The sequence below is a fragment of the Molothrus ater genome, chromosome 6, assembly GCF_012460135.2.
Source record: "Molothrus ater isolate BHLD 08-10-18 breed brown headed cowbird chromosome 6, BPBGC_Mater_1.1, whole genome shotgun sequence".
NCBI classification, from domain to species: Eukaryota; Metazoa; Chordata; class Aves; order Passeriformes; family Icteridae; genus Molothrus; species Molothrus ater.
In genome coordinates this window covers 33,678,692-33,697,984 of record NC_050483.2, presented here as the reverse complement: position 1 = coordinate 33,697,984, position 19,293 = coordinate 33,678,692, and the positions used below count along the sequence as shown (strand labels likewise).

At 37.7% G+C, this 19,293-nt stretch overlaps 1 protein-coding gene across 2 annotated transcripts in view; it reads left to right on the top strand.

Annotated features, from left to right (window-relative positions):
- STXBP6 (syntaxin binding protein 6) overlaps positions 1-19,293 on the top strand; it is a 97,103-nt gene that overhangs the window by 28,109 nt on the left and 49,701 nt on the right. The window contains exons 2-3 of one of the 2 annotated variants that reach the window (XM_036384456.1): positions 3,577-3,675; positions 7,900-8,085. In XM_036384456.1, the coding sequence (XP_036240349.1) occupies positions 7,932-8,085 (154 nt within the window). In that variant the 5' untranslated portion in view covers positions 3,577-3,675; positions 7,900-7,931. The remainder of the gene's footprint in view (positions 1-3,576; positions 3,676-7,899; positions 8,086-19,293) is intronic. The other variant, XM_036384458.1, reaches the window with a different exon arrangement.

Genomic DNA, 19,293 nt, shown 5'->3' with positions numbered 1-19,293 from the left:
AAATGCAACTTCAGATCAGTTGATTTGGGTTTGTGATAAGGTATTAGGCCATGTGAATAATTTGGAACTGCTTTAATGGTGCCTCTGATGCTGTCCCACGTGATATTAGTCACATTGGATTAACTGAGGAAATTGGGTTCACATGAAAGTAGCATAAGATGTAGAAACAAATTATTTAGAAATGTATTCTAAGGAGTTGGTATCTTTCTAGTTCTTACTGGAGGAGCGAAAGGAAGCTGTGTTATGTCTCAAACCCTTTTAACTGTCCAAAGTGATGGCACACAGAATGTACCTCCTGACTTTTGGTGAGTGTCAGTCTAGAGAACTGCAACTGTTAAAAGACAGAATTGGACTATAAAACTATTGTACAGTAGGAGAAATAGCCTTAAAGCAGTAAATCCCTATTAAAAAATCCCCTATTCCCTAGTTGGAATAATTAGTTATTCAGGTGTCAAATGTCTTTTTTTTTTTTTCTTTCCCACAAAAAGATTGAAGAACATGGTAGATGTTGAAGTGAAGCTCTTGTGTTTCACTGACTATTTATGGCAGTAGCTGTATAAGGCAGTAGCTCACTCCTTATAGGAGTTTGTAAATCTTGAGTTGGTAGGGGCCCATAAGGGCCACTAAGTTCAACACCTTTCTCCTCACAGGGCTACCTAAAACTAAACCATATGATAAGGGCATTGTCCAGATGCTCCCTGAACTCTGATAGGCTTGGTAAGGTGACCATTTACCTGGGGAGCCTGTTCCAAAGACCCAACAAATAGTTCTTTCACTTGACTCTGTTACCATCAATGAAGCTGTGAGTCCAGACTTGAGGATTGCATTTCAGAAAAGATGTAGGGTAAAGGGAAAAGGCCTAGAGAGGTGAGGTGTTTGGAGGAAGAAATCTGTGAGGAATAGTAGAAGAAACTGTGGCAGTTCCTCCTGCAAATGAATGTCTAAGGTTGGTTTTAATAACTGGTCTTAAGATCTAAACACTTCTAAAAGGTCACAAGAATTAAGCTAACCTCTTAAGACTACGATGTACAATGTTGTTGTGCAAAAGTAGTAACTCTTACTGTTGTGAATGTCCCAGTGTCCTAGGGCAAATTTTTACAAATGCAAATCTGGTCTCTCTGTGGCTTTGTTATAACATCTGGTAGTTCCTAAATTTCTTGGTGAATCTGTGTGATTCGAAATGTTCCTGTTAAAAAAGGATGACTCCAGCACAGGCTTCCAAGAAGTTCTTGACTGACTTTTGGTAAACAGTTTTGTGGATTGGGGGGTGCTGTTTAATGTGGTGTTGTCCATCTTTATTTTCAAATTCTTACATTCTTAAAATAATAATGACTTTCAGATTGTGGGATTCTTGCAAGGAGAATCTGAGTGGGTCTCTAACTGTTGCTCTTCACTCAGAAAGACCTGGAGAGGGCTGTACCTCCTCTGCAGAGATGCCTTTGCCTCCCTGGGGCAACTCGCAGAAACACCTCCCGCTTTTTATACCAGTTCCAGGGGAAGGCACATTTAGGGAACACAGCTGCGTTTGGTGGTTAAGAAAATGCTGAAAGAATCAGTGTCCACTGATTCTTGCATTACTATTTTATTAATTTCTTATGAATATAGTCTTGATCCAGTATGCTGTGAAAACATAAGCAGAAATTAATTTTGATTTGCTGCAGTTCTTCAATATATATTTGTTTTCTGCACACCTATTTAAAATAATCTACTAACAGCCTGCAGCTATTCACACACAGAATCACAGTACAGAAATGTTATGTCTTACATTTGAGTTGGATTTTTCCCAGATTGCAGTATTTTACATTCTTTTCAGTATTACATCCTTTTTGTGAGCTGGGATCTATGACACTGTTTACTAGGACCTTAGGTTCTAGATCTGGAATTGCTGTTTTCTTTTCAGAACATGATATATGACCTGGAATATACAGTAACCCATCCCTCAATATGTTTCTGGCGCTTTATGTCACCTCCTACTTAATTTTCAGTACCATTTAGAAACAGTTTAGGGGCACAGTCTCAAAAGAATGAAGTGATACTGCATCTTCTGCTTTTTCTGCGTCTTCCCTGAGGAAGTACAGGTATTACTTACCATGATGCTCTGTGTATGTATTTCACTCAGCAGAGCAGAGTGCAGAAATGAAAGCAGCTGCTCTGTCTTCCACATGCAAGTGGGACTGGCTCTCATTTGCCCATTTATGGGATTTCTGTGGTGTCCCTGATAATCTGTCTTTGTAAGGAGATGTTTGGGTTTTTTGTGAGGTGATGGAAGAGGGTGTACCAAACTTTTAGGTGTATTTTTTTTTAAGATTGTGTTACAGATTAAATAAAATTACCTTCCTTTTTTTTTTTTTCTGTCACTATAAATATGTATTCCATTCAGAGCTTTTTATCTCTTTAAATCTGTAGGTCCATACTACTTGCACAGAATCCAAATCAACTTCCCTTGTAATGAAAGGTTATAGGAAATGCCCAGGGCCTCAGGCTGCCTGCCTCAGGTGAAGAAATGTGTGGAGCATTGAGGCATTTACTGCTTCTGTCTGACTCTTAGATCCTATTAATGTGCACTTCTCCTCTCCAATTTTTTTTTTCCTTCACTAAAAACATCACATGTTCTCAGGCCACACAGTATGGTAGCCAGTATAGTCTTTCATGTTTCTTTTGCTTATTCTAGGAGCTTTTGAGAAATTCAGTGATTCAAACAAGGCTTCTTGAAGGTTTCAGTAAACAATGCTGCAAAATTCCTATAATCAAACAATGTCTTGATTAAAAACAAAGTTAAGCCTTGTATTCAAACTTACAGTAAATTCTGCCATGTGTTGGTCTTGGATTAGATGGGCTATGATATAAACCTTCACTTAAAAGACAGAAAGAAGTTACTACTTTAGCATGTAAGATTCAAGTTTTGCGTTTAGGAGCTGCTGCTCTCTGAAGTCTGCCTATGTCCTATTCAGCTTGATTGGGCAGTTTATTTTGTAATTACATATGTAAGTGAAAACACACTTCTTGTTTCTAGTTTGAACTGCTACAAATACAGTTCTAATTTAATGATTTTCATATTTTAGAATTAATACATTATTCAAATGAACCAGTCTTAGCTGAGAAGTTATTTGGAAAAATAAATTGGAAATGTGACAGCCTACAAATAACTCTGGAGAATGATTGAGGCTTTCTCAGTAAATGCTTCTAAAAGTTGTAAACCCGTGTTAATAGGAAGTAATGGAATGTTTCTGGCTGCTACAGTGGCTGCTGCTATTGTCCTAATTTAAATAAATATCTTTCAAGCAAAGTTAGATTTGAAATGATGACAGATGAAGGATGACAGAAGATCATCTGATTTATTTTTTATGTTCAAGCATTTTAAAGATTTTACCTTTGCTGTTTCAGAATAAGTTGATCAACTGATTTGATCCCTGTATGCAGAGCTAATTAAACTTGGTGTTATTCCTCTAGGATAAAATTATACTTAATAAATGTATTGCAAACCAACTTTTAAAACTTGTCTGTTTTAATATTTGTTCTTTAAAGATTTATAAATTAATTGCCTTGGGTTTTAATTTTTTTTTTGCTTTTTTTCAGAATTGTACTAGCTGTTTGTTTGAGATGACAGCAAATACAGGATTTTGATGACCTGTAATACTCAAAGTAGTTTAAACACTTCCAGCAAGTAAATACCAGGCAAGTATCACAATAGCAAAAGCTGTTTTTTTGGCAACAGTATCGTGCAATTATTTCCTTAAGTAGATGTCATCTTTCAGGATAGTGGCTTTATTAAAAGCAGATTTGAGTGCTTGCTAGAGTTACTATTCCAAGAATAGTTGGTTGCTCAGATGATTTCACACTGCAGGCAGCATTTCAGTGGTTAGCCTGTCCTGTGAGCCCTTCCCTGTTTGTGATTAAACTGAAGATCCTTAAAAACAGCCAGGTTTAGCATACTGAACATTTTTTTCCTTTTTTTTGGAAACCTTTATGTCGTTTTCCAGCTCTTGCTTTGTATTGTAATTTACTCCTATTTGAATTCTGAATGCTGAGGATTAGTTTCCTTTCTGCATACCTATACCCTCAACAAAGATACTGTAAATCCCCTTTTTTCCACTTATTTGCACAGAGTCCTATGAAACATGTGGGTGTAAAGATAAATTAGCCATTTGCTGGCTGTGTGCCTGAAAACAGTCTGAGATTCTGACTGACCAGAAAACTGTCCAGTTTTTTTTTTGTTATTGAACATGTGGGATGCATTAAGGATTCAGCTTAATTATCTTGGTTTTATTTAATCTTCTTTTTAAGAAATTGCCTTTAATTGTTGCCCCCTCACGTACTTCTAGAGGAATAGTCAGCTGTTCACAGAGGGAGCTTTTAGTGATAGAAATATAGTAGAGAAGAACTGTAGTAGAGGAAGATGTGAGAAGATGCAAATGAGCAGCGCATTGCGGGCACTTTTTCAAATCCACACAGGAATCTTTCCTCTCTGTGTTTCTTCTTTGTGCTGGGGCCGCAGTGTAAATGCTGACATTCTGTTCCATAATGCTATAGTAGATGGAGTGAAAAATTGCAGAAGAAAAAGGGGGTCTTTGTTTAGCCTAAAGCATCAGTATAATAATTTGAGTGGAAGTAAATATGTGGAACAAAGCATGTGAGGTAGGAAATGTGGTCTCTCTTTCTGAACTCTTAGGTTTACTGGAACATTTAAATCCCCCTTACCTCAGAGGGGTTAATGCTGCAAGCAGCAATGCACTGTCTGAGAGTGCTCAGAGATCCTCAGAGATCCAGGATTTTATTTTGTATTTGAGTACAAATGGGAGGAAAAAGTTTGTGTTCCAGTGCATGAGTTCATAAGGGCCTTGAGTGGAAACTGCTGATGGTTTGAATTTGTCCAGGAATGTGCACCAAGAGAAAACATAATTGTGTGAAGAAATATGCATATACAACATGAAGTTGTGCATGTACAGGCAAGGGTTTAGTTTTGTTTTGTTTTTGTTTAAGGAAACAAGGGATTTTGTTGGAGAATGGGAAAAAATGAGACTTATTCATGTTCCTTGAGGAAGTGTATATTTTTTTTTAAGTAAAACTGTCAGAGATTGTATTATCTACACTTGTGAAAACAGGGAGCATTGGAAGGCTTTACTTATTTAAACAGAGGTCTTCTGCATACCTCTACTAGTGCATAGGAGAAGGTTGCTTATTTGAATTCAGCTGCTGATTTTTTGACCTATGAAAAACAACTTCATCTAAACTATATTGACATCTCAATCTCAGAAGTCTGTTTGTACACAGGCACAGTTAGTTATTTTCTTCTGTAAATAAAAGGGCTTTTGTGGTTTGTGTTAGTGTCAGTTTTCACATCAGATTTGGCAGTTGTGTCAAGTACACACTGTGTTAGATTAATTGTTTGAATATGGCTTCTGAAGCTGTTGTCAGCCCAAATTCTGGGAACAGAAGGATCAAGGATCACAATCTCTGAAGTCAGGAGTCCACACCTTAGTTGGAGGTTCCAGTTACAGTCCAGGTATCTGCTGTGTCTGTACAGCTTCTGGTAAATGTATACAAACCAACTTAATGTCAAAGCCAGTGGCAGCATGCAGCAATAAACCACTAACGTTTTGTGATAATGTAGGTAAGAAAAACTTGCATCTTCTCTTAATCCAGGAAGCCTTTACATCCCTGAGAAATCTTTGAAGTCATATTTATTTTACAGTCCGTGACCATTAAGAAAATGTCTGAAAACATCTATTCAACAACTCAGTTGCAGAATTAACAGCATCAAATCATTGCAATCTGGAAAGCACTTTTTCAGTTGAATGTCACTTGAGTGTCTTTTAACCTGACAGCACTTCTGTGTGTTTTCCCAAAAAGCTATTCATTGAAAATTCTTTAGGCGCACGAAGGTCTGGGTTTTGCAAAGATTATCAGTCTCTAGTTCAGTCAGGAGGAGGTCTGTGTGTTTAAATCCATTGTTGTTAACAGTGGCCTTGAATTAAAAAAAGGAAAAAAAATTAACCCAAAAGCTAGTTGCAGTGTTCTAACAGTTTAAATGCTGGTATGATGTACTCTGCAAATATTTCTATAACACAGAAGAGAGAAGTATGTGATGAATGTGAAAACAACACATTTTCTTTCAGAACTTTTTTCTAAGTAACTACCATGTAAGTTTATTCTTTTGATTCTGTTGTCATGTAAGTATTCATTTTAAAGGATAGATACCTAAGATGTTGGGATTTATAAGATCACAGCTTGTCAGGAGGTATGCATTCTTTGATCTCTTGAAATTGATCTGGATTTTTCTTTTGATGGAGACAATTTTTAAATCCAATTCACTTTTTTAAAGGTTCATGTAAAATGACCTGATGCTAAAACATGTCAGAATTCAAATAACTATGTTGGTTAACTGAGGTATGCTGTTACAGATTGTTTTGGCACAGGATTCTGTTTGCATCCCAAAATTAGCAGGTGATGAATTAAGTTTCGACTAAGTTGTGCTGTCTCATGTGTAGTTTCGTTTTTTTTTTAATTTTCCCATTTTTTTAAGATAAGGAAATGTCATAAATAGTGACAACAAAACGTTGAGACTGAAAGTGTTTAGGCAATTACCTTGCTGGTAGTATGTGCTCAAAAATAGTGGATCTGTGGCCCTCTTGGGTTTATAATCTAATTTGACTGTAGTTTATTTACATTTATTTTAAATTATGGCAAATATCAAATGATCCCACAGGCAGAATTATCAGGTAGTTCAGGCTTGAGTATAATCATCTTCGTACTAAGAAAACTGAGGATGTCAAAAAGATCTGTCAGTTTTAAAGTCTTAGTAATGCAGAAATGTGTAAATTAATAAATGTTCATTGGAGTGTCATTACATTGGGACAATTAAAGGTGTCATTCAGCAGTTTCAATGAATGGGAGCCTGGGTATGTGTTACAAGAGTCAGTGCAGAACTAATGGGAGTTACAGCTTGCACAAAGAACCTGTTAATGTCCCCTCTCAGTTGTCCCTCCTTTAGTTAGGCCCCTCTGCAGGCTGTGGTGAGGTTTGTTTTTTGGGATGTACATGACTAAGCAGCTTCTCTCCTCCCTCCCTGTTCTCTACAATAATTTTTTCCTATATGAATGTGTATGTCTCTCCTGAAACAAATGTCTCTCCTAAGTCAACTGTGCTGTTTTGTTACGAAACACATTGAGGAACTGACCTGAGTCAAAATGACACAGCCCAAAAGTAGAGGTGTGGTTTTGTCTGTGTTGATCCCAGTGGTGTCTCTGACACTGTTTCCTGTGCAGTTGCCCAGTCAGTAATTCCAGAGTTGAGGGGATGAGGTGCTAAAGCTGCAAGAGATGCAAGAGCTGTGCAATCAGGTGCTGTCACCAGGAGCAGTGCTCCTGAAGGAACAGTCTCACCAAGTCTGAAGCTGTCTCTGTCCTCTGTGAACGTGACTTCTTGTGTGCCAGCACAACCACGGTGCTCCTTCCCTAAGCCCTTGCAGTGCTTTCCCTGTGTATGTGGGACACAGATCCGAGTTTCCCTCAGTTATCAGAGGGGGAATTAATGAAGCTTTTATGCTGCATGAAGTTAAACAGGGTGTTTCTCTGAGAAGATTTTGCAACATACTGAAGTGCTAATGCTTCTGCCCAAAATAAGCTAAGCTTGTATGAGCAAATTTAAGAAGTGTGGAGAACTTCAGTGAAGACACTTAAATACTTTGAAAATTCTGCCTTTACAAATACGAAATTATTTTCTAAATTCTTTGAGGCATTAGAAACTGTCTTTGAAGGTCAGAATTTTTAATGCCTGAGTAAGTAGACTTTGATATAACTTAATAGTTTCTAATATTGTGGACTTTGATACCACTTAAGAATTTCTAATATTGTTTTATATTTATGATTTTTTTTTTAAATTTATGATTTTTATTTTTAGAGAGCACCAGTCTGCTATACCTGTGATCTACGATGAATGCTAAATCTGCAATCAGCAAAGAGATTTTTGCCCCACATGATGAAAGGATGCTGGGAGCTGTTCAAGTGAAAAGAAGAACAAAAAAAAAGATTCCTTTTCTAGCTACTGGGGGTCAGGGTGAATATTTAACATACATATGCCTGTCAGGTAAGTTTAATGACTTTTGAGATCCAGTTATTTGTTTAGGTTTATCTTTGATTAACTGAGCAGCTGTTGTCTGTAGCCATAAGGAGCTGGATTGTTGAAATCTTCATAGTGTAATGAGAGAATTGTAGCACTTATACCTTTTGTCTTGAGGAGCCACATGCTCTAGGCTGTTTATATTTATATACTATAATAAATTGAACAGGCGGATTCATTGTTTTAAAACCCCTAGGTGTTCTCACAGCACAGCTGCAGAGTATGAACAAATAGAATATTTGGTAACAGTCTTTCCTTAGTCAGATTAAGATATTTCTTAGAAAGATGAACTTTTCAGGACATTGAAGTGATATACAATGTAATTTTTTATGCCATGTTGCAATGACTGCCAGCTGAGTGTGTGTGAGTACCTTTGGTATTTACGGTGATTTGGTCACTTAGGTTTTTAGGCATATCAGTTGCTCCCTTTGAGTGTGTGCATCTTGCTGGAAGTACAGCTAGTGGCCAAAAGCAATGTGCTATGACTCTCAGAACAGTACAATTATTTTTGAGCTAAATGAGAGTTTCATGACTCTTTCAAATTGTGGTGTTATTTTTTTAAATAATGTTAAAACTTTCAAAGCACGGGAGCTAAAACTCAGTGACTCTACTACTGTTCTAGCACGTCACACGTCTGCCCAAAAAGTGTACATTTACTGAATGTTATTGAGATGTATTCAGATACATATGTACAAATACTTCTGTTAAAATGCAAGCTGCAGAGGAATTGCACACATATAATGAGGTCAGTGAGACAAAACAGAAGACCTTTGATTTACAGCTGAGTATTTTGCTTGTCATTGTAGGATCATAGAATATCCTGAGTTGGAAGTGACCCACAAGGATCATCAAGGCCAACTCCTGGCCCTGCATTTTGGTAAAGCCAAAAATGGCACCATGTGTCTGGAAGCATTTCCAAATGCTTTGTGAACTGTGCCAAGCTTGGTGCTGTGACCAGTTCCCTGGGGGCCCTGTTCAAGGGCTTGAACACCCTCTGAATAAAGAACCCTTTTCTGATACCCAGCCAAGGCCTTCCCTTATAGAGTTTCATGCTATTTCCTCAGGTCCTATCAGTGTTCATGAGAGTGAAGAGATCAATGTGTGACCCTCTGTTTCCCCTTCTGAGGAAGCTGTAGACCACGTGAGGCCTTCCCTCAGTCTCTTATTTTCTAGGCTGAGCAAGCCAAGTGACCTCACCCATTCTCCCCACATAGAGAGCTTCAAGGAAGGATTTAAAAATTTATTCCCCTAGGCTGTTCCATAGACTTGTGGTTGGAATACTCTGTGTTGATGTAAGAACTTCATGCTTCAGTCTTCTCAAGGTGTAGAGGAAACTAATCTAGGCCTCTCAACTCTTAAAGAAATGTTCAAATCACTAATGTTTTTAAGCAAAGCTAACTTTTCTTTTGGCAGTCGTATTTTTCAAATGTCAGTCCAGTTTCTTTTTTTTAAATCTTCTTGTAAAGAGCAATCGTGTTCTAGGTCCGTGCAGTAAGTTTTGGGATACAGAGGTGTTTGATACCTCTGTACCATATTCATGATTAAAGGTTAGAGATGTTCTCTATGCTTACAATTTTCTGTAGGCTAAATATTCTATGGGTGGATTTTTTTGTCTTTTATTTTTTGTTATTTGATATTCTGTAAAACTTAGCCCTCCTTCTGCTTCCCCACCCCATATTCATATGCATCAGTCAACATGGATTTTAAGACAGTGAATGGTCTTAAACAATAAATGCATTTATTGTTTTACTGCCACAGCATATTATGAGTAAGGAACAAATAGTGGATGTCCTGACTTAAGCAGAGTTTGCCAGTCATGATAAGGAGAAGCATTCAGGATCTAAATAAAATTACTTTGTGGCAGACACTTAAAAGCTGCATATTGATATTGCAAGAACCCTCACATATGGCTCACTCTTCGTGGTGTTTTGCACAGATCTGAGATCAGGTTTTCTCATATACATTTATAGTTTATATTATGAGAGTATGATTGGTAATACCGGTAGGCAACAAAGTGACTTGGGAGAGGACTGCCTGGCTGTGTTTGATGTCACATTCCAAACAGCCTGCTCAGCAAGATGTGCAATTCAGTAGGGTCAAGTGCAGGTATGTATTCGGGAATCATCAAAGGCACAAAACCACACATTGGGGAGCAAGTGATTCTGCCACTGTGTAAAAGAAATTGTGATGAGGATAAACTGTGATTTTTGCCTATTCCTAATGGCTGTGAAGCAATAATGCTTTTAGTTGTAGCACATTGTAGCAGAAAAAGTTTCAGTTTAGTAAGGCTAAGTTAATGTAGTCATGGCAATTTAGCTGTGCCCCAAACGGTCCAAGATGGATTGTATCTTGGGACAGCAGAATATACTTGATTACCTTCCTTTTTTGATGTAATATGAAGCAGTGAACAGTGTACGCTGTGAAGCAGTCACAATGGTGGTTGCCTCTGAATTTGTATTTACATTTCAGGCAACATTTCGTGTGCTTTAGTGCTGAGTGTTGTGACCTCTTCCCTGGAAAAGCCTTTTATCAGCCTTTGACTCTTGTCCCAGGTTTGCTATGTATTAGGTAAACAAAGTGACTGGAATATCTCTGTGTTCATAGTTTTCTTGGACTAATTCAGTTTGGCCTTTGCTGAAAGGAATTTGATAATTTACTCTTTAGAACAGAATTTGACAGTTGAAAGAATAGAAACTGACTCCTTATATCCTTAGGGGATATAAATATAAAACATCGTGTCTAGTTGTAGTTTCATCAAAGATATGGTACAGAAAATGAAACATCAGCCACTGTGACAGCTACTTCTATTTGCTGCTCACTTTGAAACTGAGAAATTACACAAATTGATATAACCAGAGTTAAATGTTTTCCTTTCAGTGTTGAACTGAATTTTGGTGTTGAAAAGACATTTTATCATAGTTGTTTATTTGAATTTCTGGAAGCATGGATAGAGATGCTGAGCAGGGAGAATGCCTTTAGCCTCAGAGATGGGACAGTGAAAAGACTCAAATATTGAGCAGAGCGAGATGGGAGAATAAGGAAGATTCTTCTTTAGTATTGGTATTTGAAGTATGTACTGGGTTTTTTGATTGTACAATATTGAATACTGAGATGTTAGAAGTAAACATTAATGCTTTTAAGAGGTATAGATAAAGCCTGTAATCTGAAACTGGACACAGATTAAGCTAAGAAAGCTGTAGCAAGGCTGCTTGATAGCCTGGTGGTAACCAAGCAGCTGGGTTACCTGCAGCTTTCTAGCCTAGTGTTGGAGCTAGCCAAGTTAAACTGGCAAACTGAGCCAAGACAGATCTTTAAGGAGTTATTTAGCTGAAGAAGAACAAGAAAGGAGTAGACAGATGGGAAACACAGAGGTGGGGTGGCTGTAGGCAGAACAGAGAAAATGAACACTGGGATTTTTGTAATGTAGAAGAGGATTTAACACAGAGAAAAGACAAGAAATTCAAAGCTGAAAGTGGATATTTATCACCTCCTCCACACTAGCAGACCTAGTGAGAGTTATTGGATCAGGTCTAAGTTTTAATTTTGTCGTCATTGTCTTATGTAATTGAAACATAATTGTTTAAAATAGTTCTTAGCCTTATTTAGAATTCCGAATTAAGTATAAAATGCTTAAACAGTCACTTCAGAAATATAGGTCATTGGCCTACTTGCCAATGGCTGGTATTTTCCCCTCTGTTTAAATGTTGTGAGAATGTTACTTCAGTGTTCATCATAATGACTTTCAATCTGACCCACTTAGATGTCAGATTCTATTGCATATTTGAATATTTATACAAAAAAGGTCATGACTGACATAAGAGAATTGGTCAGCCCAGAAGAGCACACCAGCCAAATGATGGTCTGGTCTTCTGTAAGCTCTGACCTGGACAGCTGTTTGCAGACAGCTGCAGGCCAGTTGTGGTGCTTTGCCCAGCCCCATGAACCCAGACTGGATCATGGCTGAACATCTGGGCACAGACTGGGATGTTCAGCAAGGACTGAACAGAGACCAATACAAGTGTCATATTGTGTTTTGTTGTGAAAATTCAAATTTCTTTTTTCAGAATAGAGAAAAAAAACCCAAACAAGCTCCTTTCTTCACTATCTTATCTTGGTAATGGCTTCTTTAAGGTGAAGGTTTAATAGTTCAGGTATCTGTAGGGCAAATAATGTCTAGCTTCTCTTGCTGTGCGCTCAGTGACCTAAATTACTGCTTTAAACTGGCCGTAAGTTGGATAATGGAAAGCACGGATGTTTTTCAAATTGTTGCACAGTGTGGTTACATTCATGTGCTGTATTATGCATGTCTAAATAAATATATATTAAATGTACACATACAGCATATAGCTTCTAGTGCTGATATTAACAAAACATAATTGCCTTCATCTACTTATAATAAATTATTATGATACTGACTATAGTTCTTAACCAAGACTCTTTTCCTTCCTTTGTCAGAACATACTTTGTGTTTGTTAGGTACTTCTGGTATTTTAACTCCAGGGTTCCCATGAGGAGTTTTATAAGGTCAAATATCAGTTGCTCCTAATTTTCAAGAGATTTTAAAATCCTTTCTTAAAGGTCTTTGAAAAACAAGACCTCGTGCATTTTGAGTGGAAGTCAGATTAACCTTCTCCATTATTGATCTTTATGTATATATTGAAATAGAAGAGAAAATGATGAACTACTTTGGAGGGTAGGATGGATTTATTGATTGTATCCTTAATATGTCTTGATGCTCTGATCCCTCCTGATTCTGAGTTGTCCAACGTAATATAACCAGTCCTTTTCCACAAGAATTTTGTGTAGGAGGGCATCTTTTTACAGCAACACAACAGAATTATGTATTTGAAAGCATTTAGTCTTAAGATTGGTGTGTTTTGGCTTGCTTTTTTTTTTTCTCTTTTTAAGGTGGAGGAGGAATGTATGTGTGTTCCTGTGCATCCTCCCAGTACCCTACTTGATCTTATTCACATGTAGGAAATATTTTCTCAATGGCAAGCTGAAGATATGTAGTTATGTGTCTGCTGTTCAGCACTTTTTTTCCCCCCAAATCCTTCAGAATAGAATTGTAGCAGCTGGATAAAGCTTAGCAGTTTACTGTGCATCAGTATTGTTCCCCAGAGCTCAGTATTGCACCCAGTCCTGATTAATATCTTCATTTATCATCTGGATGAGGTGATCAGGTGCATCCTCAGACAGATTACAGACTACACCAAGCTGGGCAGGATTGTTGATCATCTGGAGGGCAGGAAGGCTCTGCAGAGGGATCTGGGCAGGCTGGATCAATGGGCCAAGGCCAGTGGTATGAGATTCAACAAAGTCAAGTTCCAGATCCTGCACATGGAGCACAAGAGCCCCAGGCAGCACTACAGGCTGGAGACAGAGCAGCTGGGAAGATGTCAGGTGGAAAAGGATCTAGGAGGGCTGGTCAACAGCTAGATGAACATGTTCCAGGGTGTGCCCAGGTGGCCAAGAAGGCCAATGGCATCCAGATCTGTATCAGCAATAGTGGGGGCAGCAGGACCAGGGCAGTCCCTCTGTACTCGGCATTTCTGAGGCTGCACCTGAAGTCCCGTATTCATTTCTGGGCCTGTTGCTGCAAGGAAGACATTGAGGTGCTGGAGCATGTCCAGAGTAATGAAGCTGTTGCAGGTTCTAGAGGGTAATTCCTTTGAGAAGCAGCTGAGGGAATTGGAGAAAAGGATGCTCAGGGAAGATGTTAGTACAGCTGCCTGAAAGGAAGTTGTAACAAGGTGGGGGTCAGCCTCTTCTCCCAGGTAACCAGTGATAAGACAAGAAAATGGCCTCAAGTTATGCCAGAGAGGTTCAGGCTGGACATCAGGTGGAACTTCTTCACAGTGGGGCTTCTTAAACACTGGAATGGACTGCTCAGGGTGGTGGTGGAGCTACCATCCCTGGAGGTGTTCAGGAGAACCGACTGGATGTGGCATTTAGTGCCATCGCGTATCTGATATGGTGATGTTCAGTCAAAAGTTGGACTTAATGATCTGAGATGTTCGCCAAGCTAAACGATTCTGTGACTCTCTGAGTCGTTTTTAAAAAATCTGTCAATACACAGAATTTCTGTTACTCATGTTGCTTTCAATTCTATTCAGACTTGATCTCTTGAAATTGTTTTTCCTTCCACCTCAATCAGACATAAACTCCTTGAAAAGATTTCCAAAATCTCAAATGAGAAATCTTGGAAAAATGAGAAAGGAAAAAATGTGATCAAAACAAAGACATTGAAAACAAAGACATTGGAAAAATGTGAGGCATCAGATCTGTTTATTCAGTCATTTGTAAATTTGCAGTAATTAAAAGGAATAAATTCAATATTCATAAATATAAAGCCAGTTTTGATACAACAAGATTTATGCATAAAACAAATTGGTTGTAAAACTGTAGATTGGAAGTTGTACCGTGGGAGCTGCTTGATGCCTCATTCATCATAAAAGAAGCTTGATGATATTATTAGTTGGACTTTGTGGGCTTTTTCATGGAGGTATGCAAAAATTACTACACGAAGTAGTTATGTTGCAGACCCCCTCACTCATCTCCATGTTCCAAAGAGAATGGGGCCTCTCTAGAGCTTTATCCATTTATTGTAATTACTTGTGCTGGGTAGGTTTGTATTCCTCAAGAGCTGGCAGCACCTTACTTCAGTGGTGATGATGTATTTCAGTGCCATGTCTTGCCCAGAATGTGGCAGATGCTTGCATCAAGTTTAATGCCAGGTTAAAATGTTTGAATGTCATGATGTCTTTGGAAACAGTTTGTTCATTCTTGGTCCAAGTGAGGCTTTTGGCAGGGTTTGGTGCTATCTTGTATGTGATAAAAATGCAGAGCTGGAAAGTAAGGCTGTACTTAACAAATTTTCATGGTAGCTGTCCCTTCAAGTTGGAGTACAGCAACCATGCACATAAGACCTGTGTGAGTATCCCCTAATTGCTAGATTTGGCAGAAGCTATTCTTGTGGTACCATAACATTTAAAACTGCTGTGTTTTGCTTTGCAATAGGATTCATTCTGAACAGTCTTAGTTTTTGTAGTGCTGGAGTGTAGTATGTATAATACCCTGACTCACTGCATTATGGATTGTTGAACTTGAATCATACTGGGCAGAAAACATCTGGAATGTTCCCTTGATGTTGCATTTTAGAAAGCATTTCTGTTGATTGCTGTATAGTTCTGCTCTTAGAAGTAATATCATCTTGTGAACAAAACCAGAAGTTCTCTTTCTGCCTGACCAATGCTTACTGCATTAGACTCTTATAGTAGATAACCATCAGATTAAAATCTTATCCTTTTATAGTACTCCAAGCTGTATGAGTCAAAGCCTGTAAGTTTGCACCATACATCTGGCCTTTAAATACTGTACTATGGAATAATTTTCAGCGTGGAGCAGCACGTAAGAAATACTTAACAAAGGAACTGCTAAGCTGATTAGAATACTGCATTAAGCTTCTCTATCATTAGATAGATTTTATTGTTGCCTTGACATAGAGAAAGATGAATAATGCAGTTCTGATGTCTAAATATTTTTTGTTTGGGACTTTAATCTGTAAATAATCCTTTAAAAGCAAGTAAAATTGAAAAAGAACAGATCAGAACTGATGATTGATTTTCTGGTGTGTTTAGCCTGTATCCCCCAGTTTACGCAAACTGCTGCCACAGGAGCTCATATACCAATCAAGTAGCAAGACAGACCTGAAAAACACAGTAGGGTGGAATTAGTTAATGGACTAAGTCTGTCCAATCGTCCCTTACTGTTATAATATATGAATGTTTCAGACTGTTGCATTAAAAACAAGCTCATATTCTCATGTATGCATGTATATGTGCTACTGTGAACAAGTGCTCTGCATTTACAGCAGGCATTGTTTTTCCTCCAGCCTACTTACATTTAGATTTTTAGTAACTTGTTTTTGTACTCTGATTATGCATATCCTAACAAGAAGGAAAAAACAACATATGAAGGGTGGGGAGGCTGAGAGAATATAAACTATGCAAAGTTTTTTTGGCCTTGTATCAGGGAGGAGCCTACCCATTAGTCCAAGTTAAAACAATCTCTAGTAACTGTTTAGTTGGAACAACTTCATAGAGAAAGTCTGGCACACCCAGTCAGCTGCTTTTCTGTTCATTAGAGCTCAGCAGCACACAGTAACTCTCAGATAGCCTCAGGGAATGACAAAGTTAAAACCCTACAAATTCTCCAATGTTACTGTTTTAAACAAAATTTCATTTGGGTGAAATTTTCAGGGCTCGAGTCTGAGAAAACTTTATAACATTGCAGAACATATTTGTCAGGCAGTAAAGTTCCTTGGGCATTTTTAGCCCCTAATTCTAAATAGTTATTAGAAAATTACTTTAAGCATTTCATTCTCTTTTTATATTGTCTACTTAGACCTGTCTTGGGAGGACAGGCTCAGCTGGAAGGGAAGCCGCAACATAAATGTCTTGCTGGATGAAATAACTGGTAAATGCTTTTCCTGGATAATATGATATCAGCCCCTGCTGTGTTAGTTTTCTTAAACCTGTGCCTCATGTCACTCTGTGGAACACAGATAGTGTGGAACACACACAGTAATGGCAAGAGCAATTTTCTGTGACTGGATCAATGACTTGGAAGGGAATAGAATGTTAAAAGAACATTCTCTTACTTCTAGCAAGAGAAGTGTTTACAACATGTATTTAAAGCAGTTACATAAAGTATGCTTTTTCTGAGTGAGGCAAAAAAAGTGGAAGCTGAAGTAAACAAAAGCTATAAACCTTGAGCTATTATATTTATTCGCTTGCTTTAATGGCAGATTGCTAAAGAAAACTTGACTGTTTAAGTGTCTGGGAATATCTAAAGTTGTCTAGAATACTATCTGAGAAGATTTTAGGCAGCTGAAATTTGTTGAATTTGCTTAAAAAGAAAACAACATCTAGGTAAAGAATGCTTAAAAGTTTGGAAATAATTTCTGTTCACCTTCATTTTTGTACTCACATATCATGATTTTTTAAAGAATATTTTTCTTAGGTTTAGCACACATAAGTTTGCCGTACAAATATGCAGACAATCCTTCAGCTGTACTATTTCAGGGAATGCTGCATTTTTGCCCAGTGTCCAATCTGTAATGAAAGGTAGTTGGGAAACAAAACAAAAATTGTCTTTAAGTATGGGGAACAGAAAATAGGTTGAGGAGATGGTTTGAAATTTTTTAGGAACTGGGAGAAGGGGGGGTGTTTACAGTGACATTAGGAAGAGTCTAAACTCATAAACCACTGTGTGGATTGACTGATTATGCAATTCATATTTTATTCATTTGGACTCCTAAATTATTTTTTTTTTAATTTAAAAATAGGTTTTCCTTTTGTCTCCTGTTTTCCCCTGACCACCTAGGGATTAAAAAAAGTGTGCAAGTTTGCTTACAAGTTTGCCTTTGGATTTTGTGTTCTACTTTGGAAGTACTGCGAATCACATAATTCCATAAATTCCATTTAGGTTGGAAAAGATCTCTAAGGTCATTGAGTCCAACTTTGACCAGTCATCACCTTGTCAGCTAAATTGTAGCACTAAGTAACATGTTCAGTAATTTCTTCACATCTCCAGGGATATGTTCTGTGATCTGTGTTCATATAATTTTTAACTAAAAGTGAGGTTTGTTTGTGTTCCAGCTAGAACCTGATGTATCCTAATAAAAGATGTTTGTGCTTAGGTCAAATAGCTTTTGTTCTGGCCAGGGAGAAGGGTGAGGAGGGGAAGAGCAGAACAGAAAGAATCAACGTGTACGACTACACCAGCTGGTTGAACTACATACTTCTGTTGCCTCTAATGATGTGTTGGAGCATGAGGTTGCCTTTGTGCAAGTTAGGACTTCCAGTCTGTACTAAGATATTGTGAGGACTAAAGTATGTCATGGTTGTGAGAGTTTGTGATCCGTGTGATGAGAAACAACCTTTCTTTAAAGGCTCTAATTGCCTTTTAAATATGATAAAAACATTTCCTTGTTTAATAATTTTTCAGTCCTTATGTTACACTAATCAGAGAATAGCAGAACAGCCCGGGTTGAAAGGAACCTTAAAATAATCATCTGGTCCAGTCTTTATTTGTTAAATAATATACTAAAAAAAAATTAGTGCATAGTGAGGCACTGGTGTTGTTCAGACTGTCTGCTGGAATTATCCAGAGCAGCAGCCTAAACAAGTAGAAATGGTGTCAAGAATAGTTTTAACTATTCATTTAAGTAGGTAGCACAGTCTCAAGGACTTGAATGACCAGAGGTGTACTACTGCTTTGGACTGAAAACTTAATGATGTAGAAAATCTTGTAAAAATTACATGTATCTGTGACTATCTGCTGCTCTGCTTTTTCTATTGTAAGTGTTTATCCATAACCCATGGTTTCTCACTGATTCAGCTCAGTCACTTTAAAGAATTTCGTATGGTTCTCAGGTCTGTTTGATGTGGACCTGTTCAAACAGTATTTCTTTTTTTCCATTTGCTTTTTTCTCTCTTTAAAAAACACCTGCATTATTTAGGGCAATCAACTTGGTTTCATGATGTCTTTCCCTTTTTTACATATCTGTAATGCCTTTAGAAGACGGGAAAATATTTGAAATTCCCTCTTTCTGTGAGTAGCTACTATTCTAAAACAAATCAGTTGTGAACAACTTCTTTTAGTGTTCTGACTTGTGCAAGTTTTACTTTGGCAAGGTTTCTGTTTGTTACTTCCACTTCTAAAATATGCCTTTTTCTTTATGATAAATTAATTGCATTATTTAGCCATGACTATTGCTTCTTGGAGAAGTTTCAGTCACTAACCATAGTTGTTTCACTTCAAGTTAATTCTTGTTTTAATTTTGCGCACTTCCTTCCTGAATGTGAATATTCACTAGTAACAAGCCATTGTCCACTCGGCTCTATTTCTGCTTAACTCAATCTCCAGCTGTCCAGCTCTGTGCAAAAATCTCTCCTTTCTTGAAACAAAACATAGCACTAATTCTCTCTGCTTATGCCAACTTCTTCTGTTCCTAACACTAGTAATGTTAGGAACAGCAACAGTAATGTTGCTGATTGTTAACCTCATGTGATTGATTATTCCATCCTCTTTTATCTTCCTGCTCTATTTAAAGAATCCATTTTCTGGCTTTTCCATCTTGCAGTCAAGCTCTTAATTTTCAAAACCTCA